Source organism: Spodoptera frugiperda, chromosome 11, assembly GCF_023101765.2.
Source record: "Spodoptera frugiperda isolate SF20-4 chromosome 11, AGI-APGP_CSIRO_Sfru_2.0, whole genome shotgun sequence".
In the NCBI taxonomy this organism is placed as follows: domain Eukaryota; kingdom Metazoa; phylum Arthropoda; class Insecta; order Lepidoptera; family Noctuidae; genus Spodoptera; species Spodoptera frugiperda.
Genome location: NC_064222.1, coordinates 6,715,796 through 6,740,875, shown reverse-complemented (window position 1 = coordinate 6,740,875; position 25,080 = coordinate 6,715,796). Strand labels below are relative to the sequence as shown.

At 38.9% G+C, this 25,080-nt stretch overlaps 2 protein-coding genes across 2 annotated transcripts in view; both read left to right on the top strand.

The window, feature by feature from the left end:
- Positions 1-174: 174 nt before the first annotated feature.
- Positions 175-17,083, top strand: LOC118274470 (eukaryotic translation initiation factor 3 subunit A). The gene is made up of 23 exons (XM_050696955.1): positions 175-350; positions 1,648-1,876; positions 2,173-2,347; positions 2,719-2,907; positions 3,439-3,543; positions 3,861-4,069; positions 5,228-5,394; positions 6,119-6,256; positions 6,986-7,190; positions 7,895-7,994; positions 8,292-8,521; positions 8,962-9,154; positions 9,635-9,739; positions 10,295-10,424; positions 10,852-11,054; positions 11,567-11,718; positions 12,075-12,289; positions 12,860-12,995; positions 13,571-13,705; positions 14,120-14,201; positions 14,854-14,999; positions 15,395-15,579; positions 15,956-17,083. Exons 1-23 carry the CDS (start codon positions 302-304, stop codon positions 16,003-16,005), a joined length of 3,528 nt encoding a protein of 1,175 aa, XP_050552912.1. The 5' UTR covers positions 175-301; the 3' UTR covers positions 16,006-17,083.
- Positions 17,084-20,552: 3,469 nt separating this feature from the next.
- Positions 20,553-25,080, top strand: part of LOC118274473 (uncharacterized) — a 31,966-nt gene continuing 27,438 nt past the window's right edge. Inside the window, exon 1 of the mRNA XM_035591958.2 lies at positions 20,553-20,781. Coding sequence (XP_035447851.2) covers positions 20,776-20,781 — 6 coding nt within the window. The 5' untranslated portion in view covers positions 20,553-20,775. The remainder of the gene's footprint in view (positions 20,782-25,080) is intronic.

Genomic DNA, 25,080 nt, shown 5'->3' with positions numbered 1-25,080 from the left:
TTAAGATTAAATACGAAAACTATATCAATTAAAAATATTTAAATTGGTGCGAATTTGCCATTTAAAATGAATATTTATAATTCGATTAAAAATTAATTACATCCTTTAATCGATAAATGAATCGAATAAAAATATCGATATTATTACCATCTATCGATACTTTTGGCTCAAGTCTATTCGGCCATTTTGATTTCTCCTGTCTCTTGACAGGCCGGTGTACAGAACATTACGATAAAATTGTTCTGCACCACGTTTCTAACGTTATATTTATGTGGATGAAGTGAAAAGTGTAGTGTACACCATGGCGAGATACGGTCAGAGACCGGAGAATGCCCTCAAACGGGCTAATGGTGGGTACCGAATATTCAGTAAATACCACGTTGCACATACGATTTGATAGGAGCTTATGACCTTACGCTTTCTTCAATTCCTTGATACTACATGCTCAGGACCTAAAATTACCCTTATTTTCGCTTATTACTAACATAAGACGTAGTTTTTGATGATATTTATGCAGTCTATGAAGTTTTTGAAACATAACCAAAGTGCTGAGTTCGCATAATTATTTCGTGCTGAACTTTGCGTAACACGTCTTTGAGATAACCTAATCACATATTGATGCATGTATGCACAAATTTGTACCTGCTTCACTAACTACTAAAATTAAAAACAGAATATTGCTTAAGATAAACAAAAATAAGTTCAAAGAAAGTTTTTTGTATTTGATTCTTGAGATCCTTTTCATGTTAGGCGTCGCTGTTATATTTTTTCTAGCATCATTTTGTTGTTCAGTATGAGTAAAGTAGACATGTTATATTTTGATGCATAAAGGGAAAGAATAAAACACTGTTTGAATAGTGTTTTATTATTTAATAATTCATTGAGGCAAGCTAAAGCAGTCAGATGAATAATACAACCTCACTAAGATATCTCCTAAACAATAATCTTAAAAAAGTAATGACTGCATTTACACTATAATAGTATTTTGTATTTCATTACAACAACTATGTTAAGTGTTGTTATTGTAAAATTCAAATTAATAGTCTACACCTTGTTTTGATATTAACCAAAAAATGATTGCACCTTGCTGACATATGGTATGAAGAGCAATGGTTTTACTTGTATCAGGTTTCTATAAACATTAATTAAAAAAGAGAGAGAGAGATTTAGAATGGAACAAAGGATGAGTTAAGAATGTTAAGATGATAACAAAAAGCTGTTGGTCTGTGATGTTTTGTAAACACACACTCTTATACTTGATGTTGGAGTAATTAATTACTAGTATAAGGAAATATTGAAACTGCATTACAGCATGCCATTCAAATAAGTTTACATTTTACCAATGTGTTATAGAAAAATAAACACCACACACACACACCAGACACACACACACACACACACACACACACGCACACACACACACACACATAAAGAAACTAATACTATTCGCAACAAAAGAGATACAATTAAAATAATAACAAGTTAATTTTGTCATACAAGATATTCTTTTATTTATTACCTAAAGACTTTTATAATTAAATTATATTTATTAATATTATATACACATAGAAATGTGTTATTTACGTGTGTTTCTAGGTTTCACAAGAAAAATGTAAATAAACAATGCTTTTATATTTGTTCAAACAGAGTTTATGGACTTGGACAAACCTGCAAGAGCTTTAGACACTCTGCAAGAAGTATTCCGTAACAAGAAATGGGCGTACAACTGGTCCGAGTCGGTGTTGGAGCCGATCATGTTCAAGTACTTGGAACTGTGTGTGGACTTGCGCAAGTCTCACATTGCCAAAGAAGGCTTGTTCCAATACAGGAATATGTTTCAGTCCGTCAATGTTGGGTCTTTGGAACAAGTTATAAGGTAAGAACTTGATTGTTACTTGATATGTAACACCTAATGTACTTGTTTGATGTATAATATTTATACCAGCTATTGGGTAATGCTACTCTGGTTTCCAGTCAAAAGGATGATTTTGCCAAGCTTATTTTTCTGTGAGAAGTACATTTGACATAATAAAACTAAACTATGTAAAGGTATCCAAAAATCAAGACAATATTTTATCTAATTGGGATAATATAAAAAAATCATGATTAGTAGTATTCAATTTTATACCAATTTTGTTGCTGATGACTGAAATAAATCTTCAATATCCTCAGGGGCTACCTACGTATGGCAGAAGAGCGCACAGAAGCGGCTCGTGAGCAGTCCACTCAAGCAGTCATTGAGACTGATGATCTGGATAACCTTGCTACTCCTGAGAGCATCCTGCTCAGTGCTGTGTCTGGAGAAGACGCTCAGGATAGATCTGATAGGACTATCCTTACACCATGGGTAAGTGAAGAACTAGATTTCTAATTTTATTTGGCCTGATCAACTTTTGAATTGGATGTACCGGCAAAAGAACAGCCACATCCTTTTCGTAATTCACAAGTTGTTTGCAAATCTTGTCCCCACAAGATTTTCTCCAAGTTGTCACTTGTCCCCACAAGCTTTCTCAAGTTACATTTTAAAAGCAAACTTAAGATTATTTGCAACACAACATACAAGCCCTTACACTTTAGTTAAAATTTCATCAATGTGACTCTAGCTATTATCAAGTTACCTTTCAACTAACAATTTACGAAAATAATGCAACAATACGTCAAGATTATTATAATTAAAACATATATACACATTTGTTTAACAATTTTTCATTTTCTCAGGTGAAATTCCTGTGGGAATCATACTGCCAATGCCTGGAGCTCCTCCGTACGAACGCTCACGTGGAGACATTGTACCACGATATTGCACGTATGGCCTTCCAGTTCTGTCTCAAGTATTCCCGCAAAACAGAGTTCAGGAAGCTCTGCGACAAATTGAGGAAGCATCTTGAAGATATCTGCAAGCCTACCGTAAGTTTTGGTCTTTATAGTATTATAGAATTATTTTCAGATTGTAAGTTACTTATCTTGTAAAATATTTGAGTAGGTAGAGTTTAAGAAAGGAACAACAAACTTACCGCTTGTTTTAAACTATCTAGATAGCTGTTATGTACTGGTAGTAGATAGAGTAGTGGCCGTATAACCTTATAATTACGATTTTAGTTGTAATATTTAGTTTAGTAGCTGTAATATTTACATCAAAAATTATGTTAAATTGATAATGTTCTTAACAATTGCAGTGTGTAATATTTTAGTAAAGGATATTCCTCCGAAATAAATCCCATAACTAGCTTATCAGTAGTAAGTTGTGGTAGGCCTCGGAGGTACATCATACGCTCGCCTTGACGCGACAGGGGGCGCCACGTGCGCACTCTGTGTTAATTGAAGACGGCACAAATTGACTTACAACTAGACAAATTATTAATATAGAACATGCAAAAAGAAAAGTCACTAGTTGTGTCATAATATTAAAATGATTTACATGTTATGCTTTTGTTATAGGTGCAAACTGGTAATGTGAGCATCAGCAAGCCAGAGACCCAGCAGCTCAACTTGGAAACCAGATTGTTCCAACTGGATAGCGCCATCCAAATGGAATTGTGGCAGGTATGTGCACATTATAATATCCAACATCATCAACAGGCTATAAGTGGCCACTGCTGAGCAAAGGCCTCTTTTCACATGGAAGGCAAATTGGCGATTTCAAACTTCTAATTTAACTCCATGTTTCCTTATGATGTTTTCCTTCACTGTATGCCACTGGTGTCTATATAATCATAGAAATGACATATTAGACAAATTCACATTGCTATTTGTTAGGTTTGGGACTTGGACCCTCATGTATGAGACGTTTTAAACCTCTGGGCCATCACAAATTGTCAATGTCTGAATAAGACACTAAAACCTCTTTATATCTTTAACAGGAAGCCTACAAAGCGATCGAGGACATCCATAACCTCATGAACATGTCTAAAAAGACTCCCGTGGCCAAAACTATGGCTAACTACTATGGCAAGCTGGCTCTTGTCTTCTGGAAGGCTGGCCACTGCCTGTTCCATGCCGCTGCACTGCTGAAACTCTTCCAACTGTCCAGGGAGATGAAGAAGAATATCACACAGGAGGAATTGCAGAAGTAAGTTTTGTTTTGTAACATACTCGCACACTCGAGTCATTTAGGTAATGGTTACTTAACCCAGTCCTTAGCAGTTGTTTTCCATACAAAATCGTTACTAAGTAATAGTTTAAGTAAGCATTAAATGACTCTGAGTGTGGCAGTTAGAGCTCTTTTAAGTTGATGTGTCTAAGGTAAGCGTCCACAAGCCCGCATCGTACGCATCGCACGCAACGGATTTTAGTTTGTCTCGTATAGAAACTCATACAACTGCGTCCACTGATCCGCATCATCAGCAATGCCTACATACGATGCGTACTGATGACGTCATACGGAATGCGTACGATGTGTACGATGCGGGCCTGTGGACACTTACTTTTATTCCACATGTATTTATCTATGCACATACAAAGTCCATCAAAATGCATCTTATTATGGAGCTCAGGTCTAGATAAAAATCCTGTAAATCATATGTATTTGTCCCTGATTTTGTGTAAATTTCCTCCGAAATAAATCCCATAACTAACTTGTCAGTAGTAAGTTGTGGTAGGCCTCGGAGGTACATCATACGCTCGCCTTGACGCGACAGGGGGCGCCACGTGCGCACTCTGTGTTAATTGAAGACGGCACATTTATTATCACAGTCCATCCACGACATAGTAGAAAATCCTACTGAACATATTCCAGTCAGAGGGCTTAATACTGCACGGTCTGCACGGACTGCACGGTTGGTGCGGTGGCTGGGCAACGGGCTGCCGCGCAACGTGTAGCGGGTTCGATTCCCGCACGGAGCAACTCTTTGTGTGATCCATAAATTGTAGTTTCGAGTCTGGGTGTCATGTGTATGTGAACTTGTATGTTTGTAAACGCACCCACGACACAGGAGAATATACTACTGTGAAAAAATAAAAATACGAGATTGTTTTACTTCTAACGAGATCTAAAGAGAACGAGTTCGGCGCTCTTGATTGGTTGGCTCTCGTTTCGTTTTCGGTCAACGTGAAACAAACTCGTACTTCTACGCTATAAACTCTGAAACAGAAAAGTATTGATATAGTTTTCATTCAAAGACTTACATTGACAAAAGTCTAGTATAAAACCTAAACGCATCTTCTGGACAATCTCCAATTAAAACTAAAAATACTATATTTTAATTTTTCTTAATTTCTTCTTCACCAGAATGGCCTGTCGCGTCCTCGTGGCCGTATTATCGGTCCCACTGCCGTCTCTGCACCCTGAATTCGACCGTTTCGTGGAGACTGACAAGAGCCCGGTCGAGAAGGCACAGAGACTGGCTGTGTTACTCGGCCTCGCTCAGCCCCCGACCAGGGCTAGCTTGTTGAAAGGTAAGCTAATTTTTTCTTGCGGCTTTGCCCTGGTTAATTTTCCATAAAAAGTAATTAATATAATTATGTCTTACCCTTGTTAATTTTCCATAAAACTTAATTAATGTATGTCAGTATTCATGCATTAACTCTATGTATGCGATAATAGGGATATTCGTTGAGTAGATAAAGTGTAAAGAAGTAACAAACAAACAAAGAAATAAACTTATCTATATATTTATTATGTTAGTTGGAATTTGCTCTAATAGTCATGTGAAAATCTTTGTTTATTTTTAATTTGTTATACTTTTTCCGTTGAGATATTCAAAATCATATTCATATTAATTATTCCTCCGAAATAAATCCCATAACTAGCTTGTCAGTAGCAAGTTGTGGTAGGCCTCGGAGGTACATCATGCGCTCGCCTTGACGCGACAGGGGGCGCCACGTGCGCACTCTGTGTTAATTGAAGACGGCACAAACATTTACAAAAATATATAGACAAAAACGAAACAAAAATTAATCATCTGACTATAGTAACTATACCTAAGCATAAACTACTCAACCAAAACAGATAATTCTTTGTTTTGCCATATTTGTTGCAAAATGAAATATACCATCAAATAAATAAATGAACTTTGAATATTTTATTGTATTTAAAAGTCGAAATAATTTATTTTCGACTAAGAAAAAAACCCAATTACTATTATTAGGTACTTAATAATCCTATTTTCTATTTCTCCAGATGTGGTCCGTCTAAACGTGGTGGCGCTGGCTACTCCACAGCTGCAACAGCTGTACTCGTGGTTGGAGGTAGAGTTTGACCCTCTCACCCTCTGCAACAACGTCAAGAGTGTCGTCAAGTCCCTCGAGGAGGAGCCTAGTAAGTATATTTGTATTTAAATGTGTGATAAGTTGTCTATACATGTTAGTTTCAGTGTTAAGATACAATTTCTGTGTCATATTTTGGTTTTATGTATAAAATAAAATCTCTCTATGTCTGTCTAGTTATCCCTAAAATATTGTATGTTTTTAAAGGCTAGTATCATAGTTTAATACTTAACATAACCATTTTTTCTATTGAGTCAATTTGAGTCTGGCTATAACCCTACAAAAATCTTATTGTGTTTTCCTCCGAATTAAATCCCATAACTAACTTGTCAGTAGTAAGTTGTGGTAGGCCTCGGAGGTACATCATACGCTCGCCTTGACGCGACAGGGGGCGCCACGTGCGCACTCTGTGTTAATTGAAGACGGCACACTAAAATGTTACGCATTGATTTATATGTATAGGCGTGTTAGGACGACTTAAGTCTCATTATTTTAACATAATCTTTAACACTTGATTAAAATCAAATGTTTTGTTTTGACCTCAAGATGGAAAATCTTGGCAAAACCCTTTACTGTCGCAATCAGAAACATTTAATGATTACTTAAACTGTTCCTATTTTGTTGCGAAAACAATTACTAATGACTGGTTTAAGTAACCATTAAATGGCTCTCATGGCGGTTAGTCTTTCCTAGACGAAAGGGTGTAAAGAAGGCTGTCATTCAAAACTAAACCTTATCTACCACCAAAGGAAACCTATCTAACAACAACCCTTATTTCCAGACTCACCGCTAGCTCAATACACCGTGGCTCTAAGCGATGTAGCCCTGGTCCGTCTCATCCGTCAAGTGGGCCAGTGCTACGCCTGCATCCAGTTCTCTCGTCTCCTGGAGCTGGCCAACACCGATGACCTGTTCCATCTGGAACGTCTCCTGGTCGACTGCGTCAGGCATAATGACATGCAGATCCGTGTTGATCATGCTAACAAGTTAGTATTTTGTTATTTTTTATTTAATTTCAGTGTATAAGTGTTTGTAAGTGCTACTGTGGTGTAACGTTTCTTAGGTTAAGAAATCAAATATTGGGTTTACCAATGTTTGTGTTTCTCAGTAACTGCCTCATTGGTCGATTGGTTGCAAGTGCGACTGCCGGACAAGAGGGTTTTAGATTCCCGGGTCGGGCAAAGTACTGCTGGTCTGATTTCGGTTTTAAAAAAATTCTCAGTAGTACGGAGTCTGACATTGTGCCCAATATATGGCAATAGTTTCACCCCTTATTTCATGGGACTTATGACACATATGGTAAAAAAGGTACCCCTTCGGGGATAAAAGGCGTGACGTTGCGTAACAGAGGCTGACCAATCAGAATGTATAGTGGTTCTGTTCATTTTCATATCATACACATTGTTATTAATTTCCTCCGAAATAAATCCCATAACTAACTGTACAGTAGTAAGTTGTGGTAGGCCTCGGAGGTACATCATACGCTCGCCTTGACGCGACAGGGGGCGCCACGTGCGCACTCTGTGTTAATTGAAGACGGCACAAACTTATTTCGATCCATTCTGGAATTTTTACAAGACTGAATAATGGATATCCGTGTATTCAACCTAACTTTGGCACCTTTAGTATGAAGTAGATTAGTAGTTTTAAGTATATGGCATGATTAACTGAATTTATTACTGTTTTATAGGTGCGTGCACTTCGGAGTGGAAGCCGGTGGTGGCGAGTGGTGCTCGGCCGCGGACGAAGCTTGCGGCGGCGCCATTCTGCAAGCTACACCTGCTGAACAGGTTTGTAAACTGATATATCTGGCAAAAAAGCTCTATAAATATATAAAACTTAGCACTACTAACATTTAGACAGGTCTCGAGAAGAAACATACGATTACTTGTCTTCTTTTACTTGAGATTTTAATTTCGCGTTATATCGAGAAAAAATGCTTAAGTTAAAGATTTGGAGTTGGTGAAAGATTTATTCAAATTGATCCACTAGTTTAAGTCTTAGTATAAATAGGATTTTTTTATAGCTAAACAAAAAATATCATCTAAGTTTATAGTATTCCAAATAACAACATTATAACCCCCCAGGTCCGCGAGCAACTAGTCCGTGCGGCGGAGGTATTGTCCCGCGCGGCGGCGACGCTGTTCCCGTCCCGTCGTCGCGCGGAGCGGGCCCGGGCCCGCGCGCACATGGTGCAGCACTACCACGAGCACAAGCACGCCGAGCACCACCGCGTGCTGCAGCGGCACAAGATCATCGAGGAGAGGAAGGAGTACATCGAGCGGCTCAATACTGTCCGCGAGGAGGAGGAACTCAGGTAACCAGTCCTTGAAATGCCTTTGATTGTTGTGAATATTCTGAAGGAACTGTTAGTCAAGAGTTATTTGTTGGCTTAATGTTCTGTTGATAATGAATAAGTAAATGAATGCCAGGTTCAATACCAGAAAAAAAAACCTTTAATTAAGTGATCCATGTTTATGTTGTTCATTGAAATGTAATATGTATGACAAACATGTCAAGTTCAAGACACAAGTCTTTAAACATATACAGACAAACTTTATTGAACTGTTACTCCACGAATAGATAGCTGATAAAAGTTAAATTTAAAGTTGAATAATTTGTTAGCAATACTTTGAAATGTGTTTACTAGAATCAAAGTCACCTGAAACATGAAACAAATTTTTCAAATCTACACACAATTTTACTCCATAAACAGCGCAAACAAACCCCAAACTGTAATAAAACCAATCCCCTTAGACGGCAAGAGGAGGTGTCTCGCGCGGCGGCGGCGGCGGAGGCCCGGCGCCTGGAGGCCGAGCGCGAGGAGCGCGAGCGGCGCCGCCACGAGTCCGAGCTGGCCGCCATGCGGGAGCGACATCTGCGGGAGAGGGTCGCGCACATCAGCCAGACTGCGCACGGACAGAAGATGCTGTCCAATATTAATGAGGAGGTATGTGTATATGTATTAAGGGGGAGGCCTTTGTTCAGCAGTGGACGTCTCTCGGCTGATGATGATGATGATGATGTGTATATGTTACATGGTTCTGTGTACATTCTACACAGTATTTTACAGAAAGAAGTGTATAAAGTACAAAGTGTGAAAAGTACTTTAATCTTTCGTTTGAGACGTATGGGACAATAGAAAATAAATTGTCTCCTTGTTGAGTTTTGCGTTTTGGCAACAGTTTAATAAATTATAATATTAGTTACTGCTTGTTAACATTCGTTTTGAACTGTTTTCGCATTCTTTTTACATTTAATTTTTAAACTGTTTTGGAACGAATTACAAATACAAAAGGTTATGCAAAATAAGTTTTAAAATGTTACTGCTAATAAAATGTGATGTTAGGAAAAGGAATAAATCATCAACAAAATTCACTCTATTTAACAAATATGCTACAGAGGTTAATAAAATGTCTTTTATTAACAGGAACTCAAAAAGATGGACGCCGAAGCCATCGCTGCCCGTGAGGCTGAGGAGCTGATGAAGGAACGCCGTGAACTGCAGGCCAGGCTCAAGTCACAGGAGAAGAAGGTAAATTTAATAAAACTAAAATTTATACAATTGGTTCACTTATAGTTTCTTGTAAACATCAGCACCCTTAGTACGAGTTTATCTACGTTTACCGAGATATTGACTGCACGGTTGGCGCGGTGGCTGGGCAACTGGCTGCCGTGCAACGGCTAGCGGGTTCGATTCCCGCACGGAGCAACTCTTTGTGTGATCCACAAATTGTTGTTTCGGGTCTGGGTGTCATGTGCATGTGAACTTGTATGTTTGTAAACGCACCCACGACACAGGAGAAAATCGTAGTGTGGGGCAAACGAGAGCGCGTTCGGCGCTCTGATTGGTTAGTTCATTTGCGCCGGATAATCAGAGCGCCGAACGCGCTCTCATTTCGTTTACGTTCAACGTAAAGCAAACTCGTACTAACGGCACTGAAAACTTAAGACAAAGATTTCAAATAAACTTTTTTTTTAACTAAATTAATTAAGTTTTTTTCTTTATGAATCCATCTGCATTTGTAATACATTTAACATAGCATTAAGTTTACTATTTAGTTATGCATTGATGCGTGTGTGTCAATAGGTGGACTACTTCGAGCGTGCCAAGCGCCTGGAGGAGATTCCCCTGCTGCAGAAGAGCTTAGAAGAGAAGCAGGTGCAGGACAAGGCGTTCTGGGAGACCCAGGAGAAGGAGCGCATTCAACAACTTATTGGTGAGTGGACAGTAACAGTAACTAGGTATTTTGTACACTCATACAATGTACACTCTGTAGCCTTAGAACGAGTTTGCTTTACGTTGAAGCGCGTTCAGCGTTCTGACTGGTTGGTTCATTCGCGCTGGCCAATCAGAGCGTCGAACGCGCTACCGATTTGTTTTCTTTAAATGTAAAACAAACTCGTAATAAGTGTACTGAATTCCTACATTTTTGAAGACTATGATAAGTATGATTTGTTGTACTTAAATTCTGTAGATAAAAAGCTTAAACCAGCCATTCGAACTTCGAAGTCAAAGAAATATTTTGACTTCGAACTTCTGGTTTATTTGTCTGGTATCAGTAGAAGAGATATATGACATGCTTTATGATTAATTGTAACAAAATATTCTACTTCTATATTAATTTCTAACTATCTGTCCCACAGAGGCCCGCGCCCGCGACGTGAACACGGCGGCGCGGCTGTCCCGCATGTCGGTGCACCGCGAGCAGTTCACGGTGAAGCTGCGCAGCGAGCGCGGCGCCGCGCACACGCAGCGACTCGCCGCCTTCAAGGACAAGCTGCAGGCTGAAAGGGAGAAACGGCTCGCGGAGCGGAGGGTGCAGCGCATTGAGAAGAGGAGGCAGGAGGTCTGTATCAACTACCGTCTTCCTTTATACATAGCAATATTAATAATAAGTAGAAGAATTAGGACAAAGTGAGAACGTGTACCGTCTTCCTTGGTTCCTTGATACATAGCAATAATATCGATAATAAGTAGAAGTTTTGGGACCTAGTAAGAATGTGATGGTTTTTTTATTATGTCTGTAGTAAAAGTTGTTTTGTTGGTGTTTTGTGGGAGAAAAGAGTAGATAAAGCTTCTGATAGTAAGCAATCGGCTTCGACTATAAAAGTCCCGTAATATCAGATTAGTTTTCTGTGAGCCAGTCCATTCGTGCTTAAGCATGGCTCTCTTTGAATTAGATAATGAACAGCTAGCACTGATTCCATTCGCTGTATAAACAGCTCAATATTTTATTTATACTTTACTCCACCATATATTTGTCAATTCAATTATATTAATCAAGTACAAAACAACAGTAAAAGCAAATTCTCTTTAAACTTATAAATATATTTACTAATCTATCTATCTCCTAAACAGTGGCTCGCAGAGAAGCGTCGCGCTGAGGAACGTGCTGCTGAGGAAGCGAGACGCATCAAGGAGGAGGAGGAACGCAAAGAGAGGGAGGAGAGGGAGAAGAAACATGCCGAGGAACTGGCCGCCGCCAGGGAGAGAAAGGAGAAAGAGGATAGGTGAGTTGTGACTTTAATCTTTTGGACATAGAGTTTAAAATTAGTTGTGAAATCAGACGAGTTCTTTAGTTTGGCGGTCTTAAAAATAAATTAGAGTCTACTGAAAGCAGTTTGAAGAAGTCTTTGCCCCAAGGCATGTCGAAATAGCAAATACATTGTGTCTAGCGTGGGTTTGCGTTCCAGCACACGACGGGTTGAATTATGAACCTTTCTTGCCATCTTGAAAAATGTTTAGCGATACTATTATACTATTTTGTTTAAGAGTTCAAGCGACTGCTGCTCGATGAGAGTTTAAGTTATATTATTACTTACCCTTACAAATCATTAACCTCAACTAAACAAATTTATATCCACAGAGAACACCAAGAAATGTTGGCACGTACTGAAGCTAAGATCAGGGCGAAGGAAGCAGAGATACAGCGCAAGTTGGAGGAACAGAAGGCACAGGCTTCGTCTAGCTGGAGAGACGGGGGCGCCGCCCGACCCGCCCCCGCCAGGGACGACGGATGGAGGGCGAAGGCCGACGCCAAGGATGAGAAGAAACCTGTACCTGGAGATACTTGGCGATCCAGTGAGTATTTTTTGCTACGTTTTATAAGGTTTTTAAGGGGGTGAAAATCATCCAATGATTTCGCCCGCCTTGGGCTAGGCGGCTGAAAACAATTCCGTTACTACTCCTGTTCTTCGAGCCGGAGTCTCGGTAAACCCGCTAGTTATACCGCAACTCACTTTTTGTAGGGTTGTAAAAATGTTTTGTAAGGATCTTTTGCTGATTTGTGTCACAAAGCAACTTGGCGTAAAGATCAGGCAAAAATCGGTTAGTTAATTTTTCGAAATCTTCAGTAAATGCGTTATAACAGTCTAGATAGCATTTCACTCACGGCAGAGGAGAGAATCCTGGTGGTTGACAGTTGATACAAATTTTAATCTAGTTGTACTAAATAGATTCAAGTGTGCAATGTGAAAGTTTGGTAAGTAGCCGATGTGAGAGCAGTGAATGGTGAATGTCGTAATAAAGATAAGATTTCAGGGCTTGTTTAATTCAGGTTAGCATGAAAATTGAAGGGTAAATATCTACTAAACTTTCCTAGAAATAACATTCACGTATTTACGCAACTAATTCAACGCTATTTTGTTCCAGGTCGCGCGGCTCGTGACGCGGCCCCAGTCCGCGAGGACCGTCCTCGTACCCCGGACCGCAGGGCGCCGCGCGACGACAGGCCCGCCAGGGACGAGAGACCCGCCAGGGATGAGAGACCACCGCTCAGAGACGACAGGTATGTCACATACATCTTTTATACATAACAATACCATTTACTCAAATCTGGATAAATGTGTGTGACATGGCTTCGGGAGCAAATGATGAGACGTCTGATTCTTATGAATAAGTTTAATTGACTCTCCTTATACGACTAACTTACTCTACTTATAGGCGCGAGGTGTCACACACACTACACCTTTGTGATTTGCTGTAGACGACAAACACGTTACGTTTTCTTCTCGGATTTTGATACAAGTTCGTTCACAACCTTCCAAAACCGCTGCGATTCCTGTATGCCAGGATCTATAGTAGATGCGACGAAAAAAAAACTAAGTTTTTGTTTCTTACAACTTGGCTTTGTCAAATGATAGATATGTATTATTGCAAATAGGTTACAAGGTCAATCTCTTAAATAACTAGATGAGGCCGGCATTTCCTATCGGACTACTCTGAGAAGTAATGCCGAAAAAAACTCAGAAGTCATAATCTCTTTCTATCAATCTTCTTCTCAAAGGTCTCTATCAATCTTTGAGAGCTTCTATTTACGCTTTAGCATCTATTTACTGACAAAAAATGATATTCTTGTTGTAGACGTGAGGAGAGGCCACGTGACGACCGTCCACCCCGTGACGACCGCCCGGCTCGCGATGACCGCGGACCAAGGGACGACAGGCCAAGGGACGAGGGTGCGTGGAGGTCTACCAACAGGGAACCCGAGAGAGACAGGTGAGGACATATACCCGGAATACGGTGTTTCCAACTGGTTAAATTCAATATTTTTATCGAAATGTAAAAAGTATTTATAAATTTTTTAGGAGATCGCAACTTATGGCGTATAAGTAATAAAAAATAGCTAGAGAAATTAAATTATTAAGTATATCGTCAAATAAAATTAATGAATGAAAAGACGATTATTTGATTGTATTAAAAATTCAAAATAAATTATTGTTGACCTAGGAAACCACCTAACTACGTAGTGAAGATCATTTTAAGAACTTTTAGTGACATATTCTTTTTGAAAGTTTTACCAATGTTTAATATCTTTTCTTGTCCCATAGCGAGTATGAGAAACTTATGAAATAAAAATGATTTGTTCTTAAACCACACAATAATACTTACTTGATTGCTGTCTATCCCCAGGCCTCGTTACGCCGGTCGCTCCAGTGGTCCGGAGAGTGGCAGCTGGAGACGTGGACCCGCAGACCCACCACCAGCTCCTTCTGTAAGTATCCGTTACAAACACTAGTTAAGCCTTTAACTGCCATCAGAAAACTGTTGAAGGCAAATCCTTTACTAACGTAGGTCACCGGTGACCTACGTGACAGTTAACGTGTTAATCAGTACATTGTATAGCGGCATTACTACATTACTTGCCATAATGTGCACCTCTGCCTACCCCTATGGGGTATAAAAGGCGTGACGTTGCGTAGTTAATCAGTAATTAATTGAACCAAAGAAATTCAACTATGTAACAGAAAATAAAGCCCCAAATATTAAAACGTATTTGGAAGTGAAAACTGATAATATAGTTCCTTATAGAGATTGAGAAATCCAAGGCATTAAAAAATTTGAATCCACTGCTATGTTGCATGCTGCTATGTATATTTATAATTCTGACTTTAAAGAAATACCTTACACGGCGACTCGGGCGTGGTTTAACCCATTCTGCTCGGCTCCTATTGATAGTAGCATCGATGTTTTACAGCCTGTAACCTTCCTCAATAAATGGACTAGATACACAAAGAACTTTTCAAACCATCTAGCAGTTCCAAAGATCAGCGCGTTCAAACAAACAAACTCTTCAGCTACAATAATAGTGTAAGACTTTTTAAAATGACAACTAAGTCTATAACATTTCTTTACTTTGTAAACAGGAACGCTCATCGACCTGGCGTTCTAAGGACGCTCCCCCACGCGACGATCGTTACCGCGACGCCCCGCGCGACCGCGACCGTGACCGCGAGGGCGGCGGGTTCCGGGATCGCGACCGCGACCGCTTCCCAGCCAGGAGGGATGACCGGTAAGTTGTAATTCATATTATTTATAGATCACCTATTAAGGTTTTTTTTTTTGAGGGGGAAAACTCATCTAGGTTCTTCTCCTGCCTTGGGTGAGGCGAGAGGGAATGTCAGATCTACTGACTAAAAACCACCCTGTTCCTTCTGTAGCTTTGAACCTAAGTTACTTTGGCTTTCTATTATGTACTCTGAATGCTATTTTAACAGCTATGTTTGTGGTTGAATAATTATTGAGATTTTATTAGATTGAAATTGAATTGACATTGATATTGATTTCAAGAGTAGCCGCCTAGAACGATCTGTCGTCAAGAAGGGTTAAAATTCCAATTACTAAAGACCCAAACAAAATTGGGGCAAGCTAAATAATAACATAATCGTTTAATTAACTTTATTACAGTGACGGGCCACGGCGCGATGACCGCGACGGGCCGCGTCGTGATGACCGCGACAGGGACGGGCCTCGCCGAGACGAGAGGGACCGTGATGGGCCGCGACGCGACGACCGAGACCGCGATGGCCCGCGCCGGGACGACCGCGACCGCGACGGACCGCGCCGCGCGCCGCCACGTCGTGACGAGAAACGTAAGTTATTTTTATATGACGATGACGATGAGACGAATCTCTGATAATGAGCAATCGCCGCCACCCGTTACAAGTGCTTTGCCGGCCTTTTGGGGGTTGTTGGAGAGTCGGGGATTGGGAAGGGGGTTGTTGGAGAATCGGGGATAGAGAAGGGGGTAATTGGGCCTCCGGTAACCTCACTCATGCAACGAAACACAACGCAAGCGTTGTTTCAAATGCGTTGCCGTCCTTTTTGGAGTTAGAAATTTAAGGAATGTTGGGGAATCAGGGCTGGGAAAGATTGGGAAAGGGGGTATAAGCCTCTGGTAACCTCACTCACACAAACAAGCAATAAATACAAGTTCCTATATTTACAACAAACCATCTTTGTTTGCAGCTCGCGACCCCGACGGTGATGACTGGCAGACAGTCAACTCCAGGCGTTGATGCAACACACAGCCCCAACACTAACAATATATATTCTACTGTAATTATGTATTACGTTCTACTTTGTCGCGAGTTCAGCAGTACTTTGTATGTAAACCCAATTTTTCAACCTTATTATACTATCTAGCTATGTCACGAAACATTTACATATATCTTATATGCAATATAATATATAATACTATATACACTTCGAAAGCAAGACAAATTCCTTTCACTCAAATTGATATTAGCAAAGAAATTGGGTCTCTTACATTAAAACATCACATACCAAAAGGTATTTTCACCCTTAAATGTAAAATAAGTTACATTTTCCTTTAAAATGCTGGTTCATTTGTCACCTTTTTCTCTCACTGCTGAACTCTTCACATATATAAGTTACAGATATTATTGTTTTAAAGCGCTACTGTATTGCGCTAATGTAATCCTTATGTTGTATGGGATGAGGGCGTAATTTCTATGTACACGAGAGGATGCGAATCCGTGCCCTGTTCAAGCTTAAAAAACTTGATTTATAAGTTCTTCAGTACTTTGCAATATTTTGGGAACTTGATTACTTTGTTTTGAGTAGAGTTTGTATTCAAAATATATTATTTCTACAATATTTTTTGCTGTTTTCCTATACTTTTTATTTCTTTTGATCTCTGGACGCGGGTGGAATTCTCTCGTTTTAACTTGTTGCTTCTTAGTGTATTTCCCAATGTTGGGATAGTCCATCAACCTGCTTTCTCGTTTAGACTACAACACAAGTATTTTCAAAACATCTTTACATAACACCATTCAAGATTTGTCAGCTCATTACTCCTAAATTGCTTGATAGATTTAGATGAAACTTCGCTAGTTACATAATATAGCAAGTTTGTATTATTTCTCTTGTGTTATAGCCTAAACCATTACTAACATTTACGCAACTTCAGAGACAATAGTAAAAATAAAAAAGATATATTTACAAAATCAGTGTCTTACAGTTTTACTGAAATATTGAAACTAACAGTGCCTATATGCAACAGTTGATTATGAAACATGTAGTTAGCGCTTGTCAATTTCTTATTTCTTTAGCTAATAAATCATTGACTTGGGATTCGTCTTTTTATTTCAATGTAACTCCCTAACTTATACTCCATCCATTTAGGTAGGTAATTTAAGGTAATCTTGCCACTACTTTTATACGAAAAAAATACATGACTAAATAAATTAAAGCAAATTCATCTGAAAAGTAACTTAAATAAACTAACAATTAGGTTTAAAACTGCTTCAAAAATCACTGAATTCAATAAAAGGAGGTGCACAATTTCACGTTTATTTATGTTTATCCGCGAATATATCGCGATTGGCTGAACCAATTTTATTGCGGTTTTCAGTATAGTGTATATTACACTTATGGGCAGATTTTAGAGACAAAAGAGATTGCAGTCTACTTTTAATACGCAGTTTAATGAAAATTATAGACTTTAAAATCAATAGGTTAGATTTAAAGAATTAATTCGCATAAGAACAGTACATAAATTCACTTACAATGACATTTAATTACATTACATTATTATCGGAAGTTACTACTGCTTATAATTTACCTAATTATCTAGGTATTCAGCATTGCGAAACGCATATTTTGTTTGTTTGTGTTCGCTCCATTTGACGTGAAACGGTCAATGAACCATTAAAACCTAAGTTAACTAGATAGGACCACGATATCGTCAGAGGCGCGGAGTCCCAGTGTATGCAGGTGGTGGCTTGTCCTACATGGAGGACTAAGGGCCAACTCACACCGAAAGAGCGGCGAAGGGCAGCGGAGCGCAGCGACCCGCTCGGTAGAGAAGGCGCGAGGATTCCCGTGACTGCTCGAGAAGTCGCTGGAATGCGCGAGAAGTCGCGGGACACCGCGCGCCATCTCGAGCCCGCACGCGATGAATTCACGGGTCGTTCTATGCGCAGTTCACTTTCAATAAAACTCGAGGAAACTTGTGTTTATGCAGTGAAAATGAGTATTTTGGATTTAATTATTATTGCACATATAAATAATTATTATTGCGAGGGGCGGGATATTGCCAGCGGCCGCTCGTGACTGCTCGAGCATTCTCGGGAATTCCCGAGAATGCTCGCGCAGGCGCACGGCTCCGTTTATGGAATTCGCCGGAATTCCTGCGGCTCCGCGGGCATCCGCGCGCCTCGTTCGAGTTTCTCATGCGATAATAGTATTTATAATAATAAAAATTAAGTTAAAATTCTCATGACACTGAAACTGCGCTCCGCTTCGCTGCCCTTCGCCGCTCTTTCGGTGTGAGTTGGCCCTAAGGGGGAGGCCTTGTTCAACAGTGGGCGGCCTCGCCCAAGGCGGGAAAAGTCATAGGACAATTTTCCCCCTTAAAAAAAACCGCTTATGTATATAACGATAATGTCTCCGTACTAGTCCGTACATAACACCTATAGACGTAACTACATATTTCGGTTAAAAATAAATTAGAAATGAACTCTGGTGACACTAAAACATCACAACCTGGCCCTGCCAACTCAATATAAAAGAGAAAGAGTCACTGGTAAGTATGTGACTATTTTAAAATAATACGAGTATCTCAACATGCCAACTGCTAACTAAGCAGAATATTAGAAAGAATGTATCTATTTTTATTGTTAAATGCCATTTAGTTCTACAGGACAATGCACCCGATTCAGTTGTTACAGTTGCCAAAATATAATTTCTGCGGTTTTTAAATGTTCGTTATTGGTATTGGAGGTAAATATTTTCGGTTTTTGTTTCCTATGCTGAAAAAAGCGCCAATTTCTGTTGTTGAGCTGTGCTAAAGTCACATTTTCATAAGAAAATAGTGCAGGATTTGAGTTTGATATGTTCGATTAGTTTCAAGCCACGAACGGGACTCATGTTCATGTATAACAGTCGTGTAAATTTTTTAGTTAGTATGTTTTAGGATAGTGAAACAACATTCGCGAATGGCAATAAATGCCATTCTAACGAATGTTAGCGTCATAGCGTGACTAATAGCTACTAGCTAATTTATAAATTATTAATTAACTAATTATTATATGACACTTAAAAGGACATGGAGGAAATCCACATTTAATAATAAATTGCATCCGTTTGAGTGGTTGAGATTGAGTTGCGCTTCGGCTCGAAAAGCAGGAGTAGGAATGGGGTGGTTTTTTGTCAGTAAGAGTCTGACACTCCCTCTCGCCTCGCCCAGGGAGGCAGAAGCCATTGGATGATTATCCACTCTTAAAAAAAGTGGTTGTGATTGGTTTCTTTAATTGAGATAACGCATGTCAATATACCTAAATTTGTAAATGATGTACGTGCAGTATCGATTGCAGTTTCGTCACAGAAAACTAGTTTTGTGTGAATACACATCGAGATGAATACCTAGATGACTAGCTGCTCCCGCGCGGTGTCAACCGCTGCTAGGCTCATGTCATATGTGGGGTAGTCCATTGAAGGTATCGTGGAAGGCTTTAGACTATAAAACATCACGCTGCGTAAGTGTAATCTATTATATAAAAATAAGTCGGGTTTTCCTTCCTGACGCTATAACTCCAGAACGCATGAACCGATTTCCACGGTTTTGCATTCGTTGGAAAGGTCTCTGGCTCCGTTAGGTTTATAGCAAAGAAAAACAGGAGAAAATTTAAGAGAAAAGCAGGAAAACAGGGAAAATCATTGGTGGCGAAACGGAGTTCGCCGGGTTCGCTAGTTAAGTATAAAAAACAAGAGATGTTTTGAATTGTAGAACGAATTTTTTATGGGGTTTAGCGAGTGCACTATAAACGTAGCATTTTTTTTTCGTTTTAAAGAATTTATTGGCAAACATAGAGTAGATACCTACCAAAGCACACAAAAGGAAATTCGAAAACATAAAAAAAGTAATAGGTAATGCCTCTCGAGTCTCGAGAGACCCTTAAGGCTCTAAGCAGACGGACTGAATTTCAACTGCAATCCAACTACAAATTGCAGTTCAAGGGCAGTTTCAATGCAGTTGACACGACTGCAAGCCATTCGTGCAGTCTAGCATTATTTGAATTGCACACCGACTGCACGCTGACTGCATATCAACTGCAAATTGCAGTTCAAGGGCAGTTGACTGACTGCAATAGAACTGCAAATGAAACGTGCAATCCGATTGCAGTTGAATTTCAGTCCGTCTGTCTAGAGCTTTATTTGGCAGTTTTTCTAGCAAACATTTTTAATGCATGCCGCTTCGATCAACAATACCAATGATCGAAGGCATGCCGTGATGTCCTTCAAATGTTGTGCATTGGTAATAAGATTACTGATATCTAATTTTAAGTTAATGTTAATTATGTAGCAAAGCAACAAGATAAAAAATACACATCACACACACATAAAAAAACTGGACTAAGTACGCACTCATAGAATAAAGACTCAAATAACTGAAGTTCCCTTTACTTCCTTATTATGTTCAATAAACTTTACCTAATCAAAACAAATACAGAATAACTGTGACTAACATCCATTATATTATAACAACAGCGAGTAATTATGCAAGCAATCAACATCACTTTATTCCTAGCAACCAATGGGCAGTCTAAAATCGCGGTCGGCCGAGAAAGTTATATTTTTTAAGCCGTCGCGCGCCAGTCCCTTGCCCGCCATCACACCGCGCGCATGCGCGTTCGCACACAAATTTAAAACCGGTTCCGTATTACAAACATAGTTACAAAATTCTTTAAAAGAAAGTCTGTGTTTAGTGTTTATTGATGTTAATTAATTTGAGGAACATTTAATATTATTGGAAAATTAATAAAATGAATGTAAGTACTTATGAACTTTCTTATTTTCACTATTATTGTTTTATGTTTTCACGATTTTTATTGCACTGTGCTGTGACTGAGGCGTTCTCTATACAGCCTCGGAGAGCAATTGTATTCGTTCTACATTCAAAATTAAAAAGTCCTTGTGCTTGATAGACAATAAATAATATTGATCTTTTTTAAATTCAAGAGTCATTATTCCATTTAAAATATTGCTTATAATTTTATATTTTAAATGCGTATAAATGTAACAAGGAAAAATTACTGCCAAATTATATACTCGATTATTCGATTATTATGTATGAAGGCTATTTCATACAAATTATATCGAGTAATAGGTAGGTCGGTAATCAATAAAAGAAAATGTATGCTGCACTGGGGCATTGCACCTTGCAGCCGTTTACGTTGAACTAGTTAGCGGTCCATTCATAAAACAACATCGTATGTGTGACAAATTAGATGTTGTTGTTCTGTGGAACTAAATACTTAGTTTAGGTGTCTTGTAGGAACTTTCGAATAACATATTTTGAGCTCTGTTCATTTTCATTTAGTGAATTTTCTGCTGTAGAAGTGTGAACTTCGCAAGTAAATTTCTTTTGTCTTTTTGTATAATTGTGTATGTTACTAAAGAGAGAAAAAAAAACGCATTTTTAATCATATTTATACAAGATTGTTTGTGATAAAATCTTTAGTCAAAGATAACGTAGGAATACATTTAAGGAACTTGGCCATTTAATCCAGTCTTCTAATGAAACATTAAGTTTACACTTTTCTTAAAAAATATTAATATAATGAAGTATTTAATTGACTGCATTTGATATCAATCTATAATAAACATCAAGTATAATATACCTAGAATTAAAGTATTAAAAACGCCTGAGATAACATCGTGAGATTTTTGAAGACACACTCTCTAACAGGATGACAAAAGTAAACGTTTTGATTCAAACATGTCACAGCAAAACTAACGATACAATCAACATGCCATGTTTTAAACAACACACTCGAACAACACATCAAGTTATCCTACACAGCAAAAACAGATTTGAAACTTAACTAGGAGACAATAAGGTTGACAGTCTTATGAAGATATTTGACAGATGGGTTAGCTTGTCGTGCTGGTGTCTGTGCTACCTACTTTATAACAACATTTTTACCAAAAGCAGGTGAAAGTGTTTGCTAGGAAACGATGCAATGTTCTTTCTTTTACACGATAATTGACAGTTTGTCAATAGTTTTAAACTCTTACCGTCACACTCAGAGTCGTTTAATGGTTACTTAACCTAGTCCTTAGCGATTGTTTTCGGAACAAAATCGTTACTAAGGAATAGTTTAAATAATCATTAAATGACTCTGAGTGCGGTAGTAAATGGATCTCTACTTAGGCCATATTCGTCAGCACTGAAATGATTTATATTTTTTTCGAGGGGGACATCATTCAAAGATTAATCACCTTGGGCGAGACGAGAGGGAGTATCAGGGCTCCTACTGATTAAAAACCATCCTGTTCCTACTCCTGCTTTTCGAGCCCGAGCCCCGGTAACCCGCTAGGTAGTCCGCAGCTTAACTAGGCTGACAAATAAGGGGCATTACTAACCTACCTTACCTACGTAATACACAGATGTCTATCGCAAGATGTTCAAACCAGTTTCAAACATTTACTATCACCTGCCGATGTGGGAGCAAAAATGGTTCATCTGCAGCCTAGGATAATGCCTTAGAGGTACTTATTGGATAGAGTTTCTATTAGTCTGGACTTAAGACGTATTTTGCAACGTAAGGTAACCTTCATGGGTTTTTCTTATGGAATTGACGTAGACCGTCAGACGAATCACCCGATGGTTAAGTGATGTGCAGGCCAACATAGAGCTGCGGACTGTTTAGCGGGTTACCGGGGCTCCAGCTCAAAAAACAGGAGTAGGAACGGGGTGGTTTTTAGTCAGTAAGAGTCTGACACTCCCTCTCGCCTCGACCAAGACGGGAGAAGTCATTGGATTACCTCCCATCTTAAAAAAAAGTGATGTGTATTACTGACTTTACCATATTTGAGTAATGTTTTTAACATTTGTCCCAATCTTGACAATGAACGTTGTAGTCGCTAGAATCCGGGACCTTAAATGAGAATTATGTTGACATTTCAAATTGGTACCGTATCTCATCAAATATGAAATATTGTTACACCTACTTAATGAACATTTCTTTGTCAATACTTTCACAAGTAACACTTAAACTTAGACGTCGATGAGTTATAATAAAAATAATGAATTAAATCAGCCATTTTGAATGTTTACCGCTGTTCCGTTCCGTAATTCTATCTTTGTTACGACTTATTCGAATTGCACGCAATTTTTTGGTTCCATTTCATCGGTTTAATGACGATTATGTTGTAGCACACGTTAATAAAAGACAATGGAAAGTGTACAATACTTTCTTCGCGTCGAACTTGGGGTTTGGGGTGGTGCTTGTGAGAATTTGTCATGTGTGAACTAGTTGGAGAAATGAGGTTACTAGCACATTACCTAAAGGCTTCTTATTAAAACTTCGATTTCTTCGACTGTTACTCGTGTTCACTTTAAATATTATTTACATACATAACCTCCCGCCTGTCTCCCATGGGGGTAGGCAGAGACAATGGAATGCCAATTGCTACGACTCTTACACTCCTCTTTCGCTTCATCAACAGTCATCAGTATTTTCATGCATGCTCGTCGGTTACTTTTAATAATTATTTATGTCGAAGCTATGTTGTCTAACTTTTCCATTTCTTACAAGATCCTCGAATATCTACACAAATCTCCTAGGTATAGGTACCCAATTAAAACCCATAGCAAAACGTAAATTCCAGACTGCAAAGTTTAACTCAATAAATTATTATAATTATTGATAGGAAGGGCCAAAGAGTTCAGCATTTCTACTGATACATGAGACCATGTAGGGTAAAAACAATCACTAGGTATTCATTTCTGTAAAATTATTGTTTTCCTCCCGCTAAGCGTAATTTACGTAAAACCAAATTAAATGAATTCAATGGTGATTTGTCCCGTTTTTTCCGGGAACTCTGAATCCGTAAATATATTTCGACGGTTCAACCGGTTAGGTGGCTGACCACAATGACTCACGAACTGACTAAATACCTACGGCAGACATATTTGTCTGCCTGTCTACCGGCCGACTGCACCGGGGTACGTGTCTAATCGCATAATCATTGGTTTCGCTTGCTTTTTTATCGCAAAAGTCCAATACTTTGCACTTTGTAAGTAACTAGTTAGCGTTGTGAGATAAAGATTGAATATTCACAGTTTTAAGAGTCAAGGAACGCTGATTTTTTTAAACTAAGTAACCTCCATCCTTAACAAAAGAGAAATACACGTTAGATTCTATAGTTATTAATTTTTCCGAAGCTGCGGACAACGCAACAGGTTAAGAGTCTGGCAATCCCTCTCGCTTCACCAAATGCGCGAGAAGTGATAGGATGATTAATTTTCCCCGTCAAAAAAAAGGTATACATATTTATTGTACCTAATAGTGTGGGAAAGCACAGGCAGGCAAATAAGCTATGCGCTCATTTTTAATGCCTGGAAAATACAATATTCCCGGAATAAATGACATAAAGTCGTACTTAGGTTCTGGAATATTACCTAACGGTATAACATTTATTGAATTACAGCCATTGTTATGTTTTTTAAGGGGGGAAAATCATCCAATGACTTCTCCCGCCTTGGGCGAGGCAAAAGGGAGTGTCAGACTCTTACTGACTAAAAACAACCCCATTCCTACTCCTGCTTTTCGAGCCGGAGCCCCGGTAAACCCGCTAGGTATATGGGCTATTGTTATGCTACGCTTATGTCATGTTATCAATTACTTAAGCTAAATACAAAGAACATGACCACATAGACTTAACAAAAACTTGATTACAGACCGTACTATGTAAGCCTTAGCCATAACACTCTCAAATTGCTTGGAGCCTCATAAAAACCGCAAAAAGGCGAATATTAAATCGTAACTGTAAATCTGTTGGCCGAACAAAATCAATCATTATTATACAATAAGTATTGAGTGTGTATAATGCAATAAAAGTTGAAAAAATGATGATTTGGGAAGTGAATGCTTGGGGCAGTCGAGTGTGAATAATCGAACATAGAGCTATTAGGTAGTCCGTATTCCGTAATAATTTGACGTTTGGTTAAACGGTTTATTGCTGCTTTCTTGTTTTGCGATCCACACGTTACAGCGTTCAGCCCTCTGATTGGTTGGTTAACTTGGAGCTGGCCAATCAGAGCGCCGAACGTCATAAACATG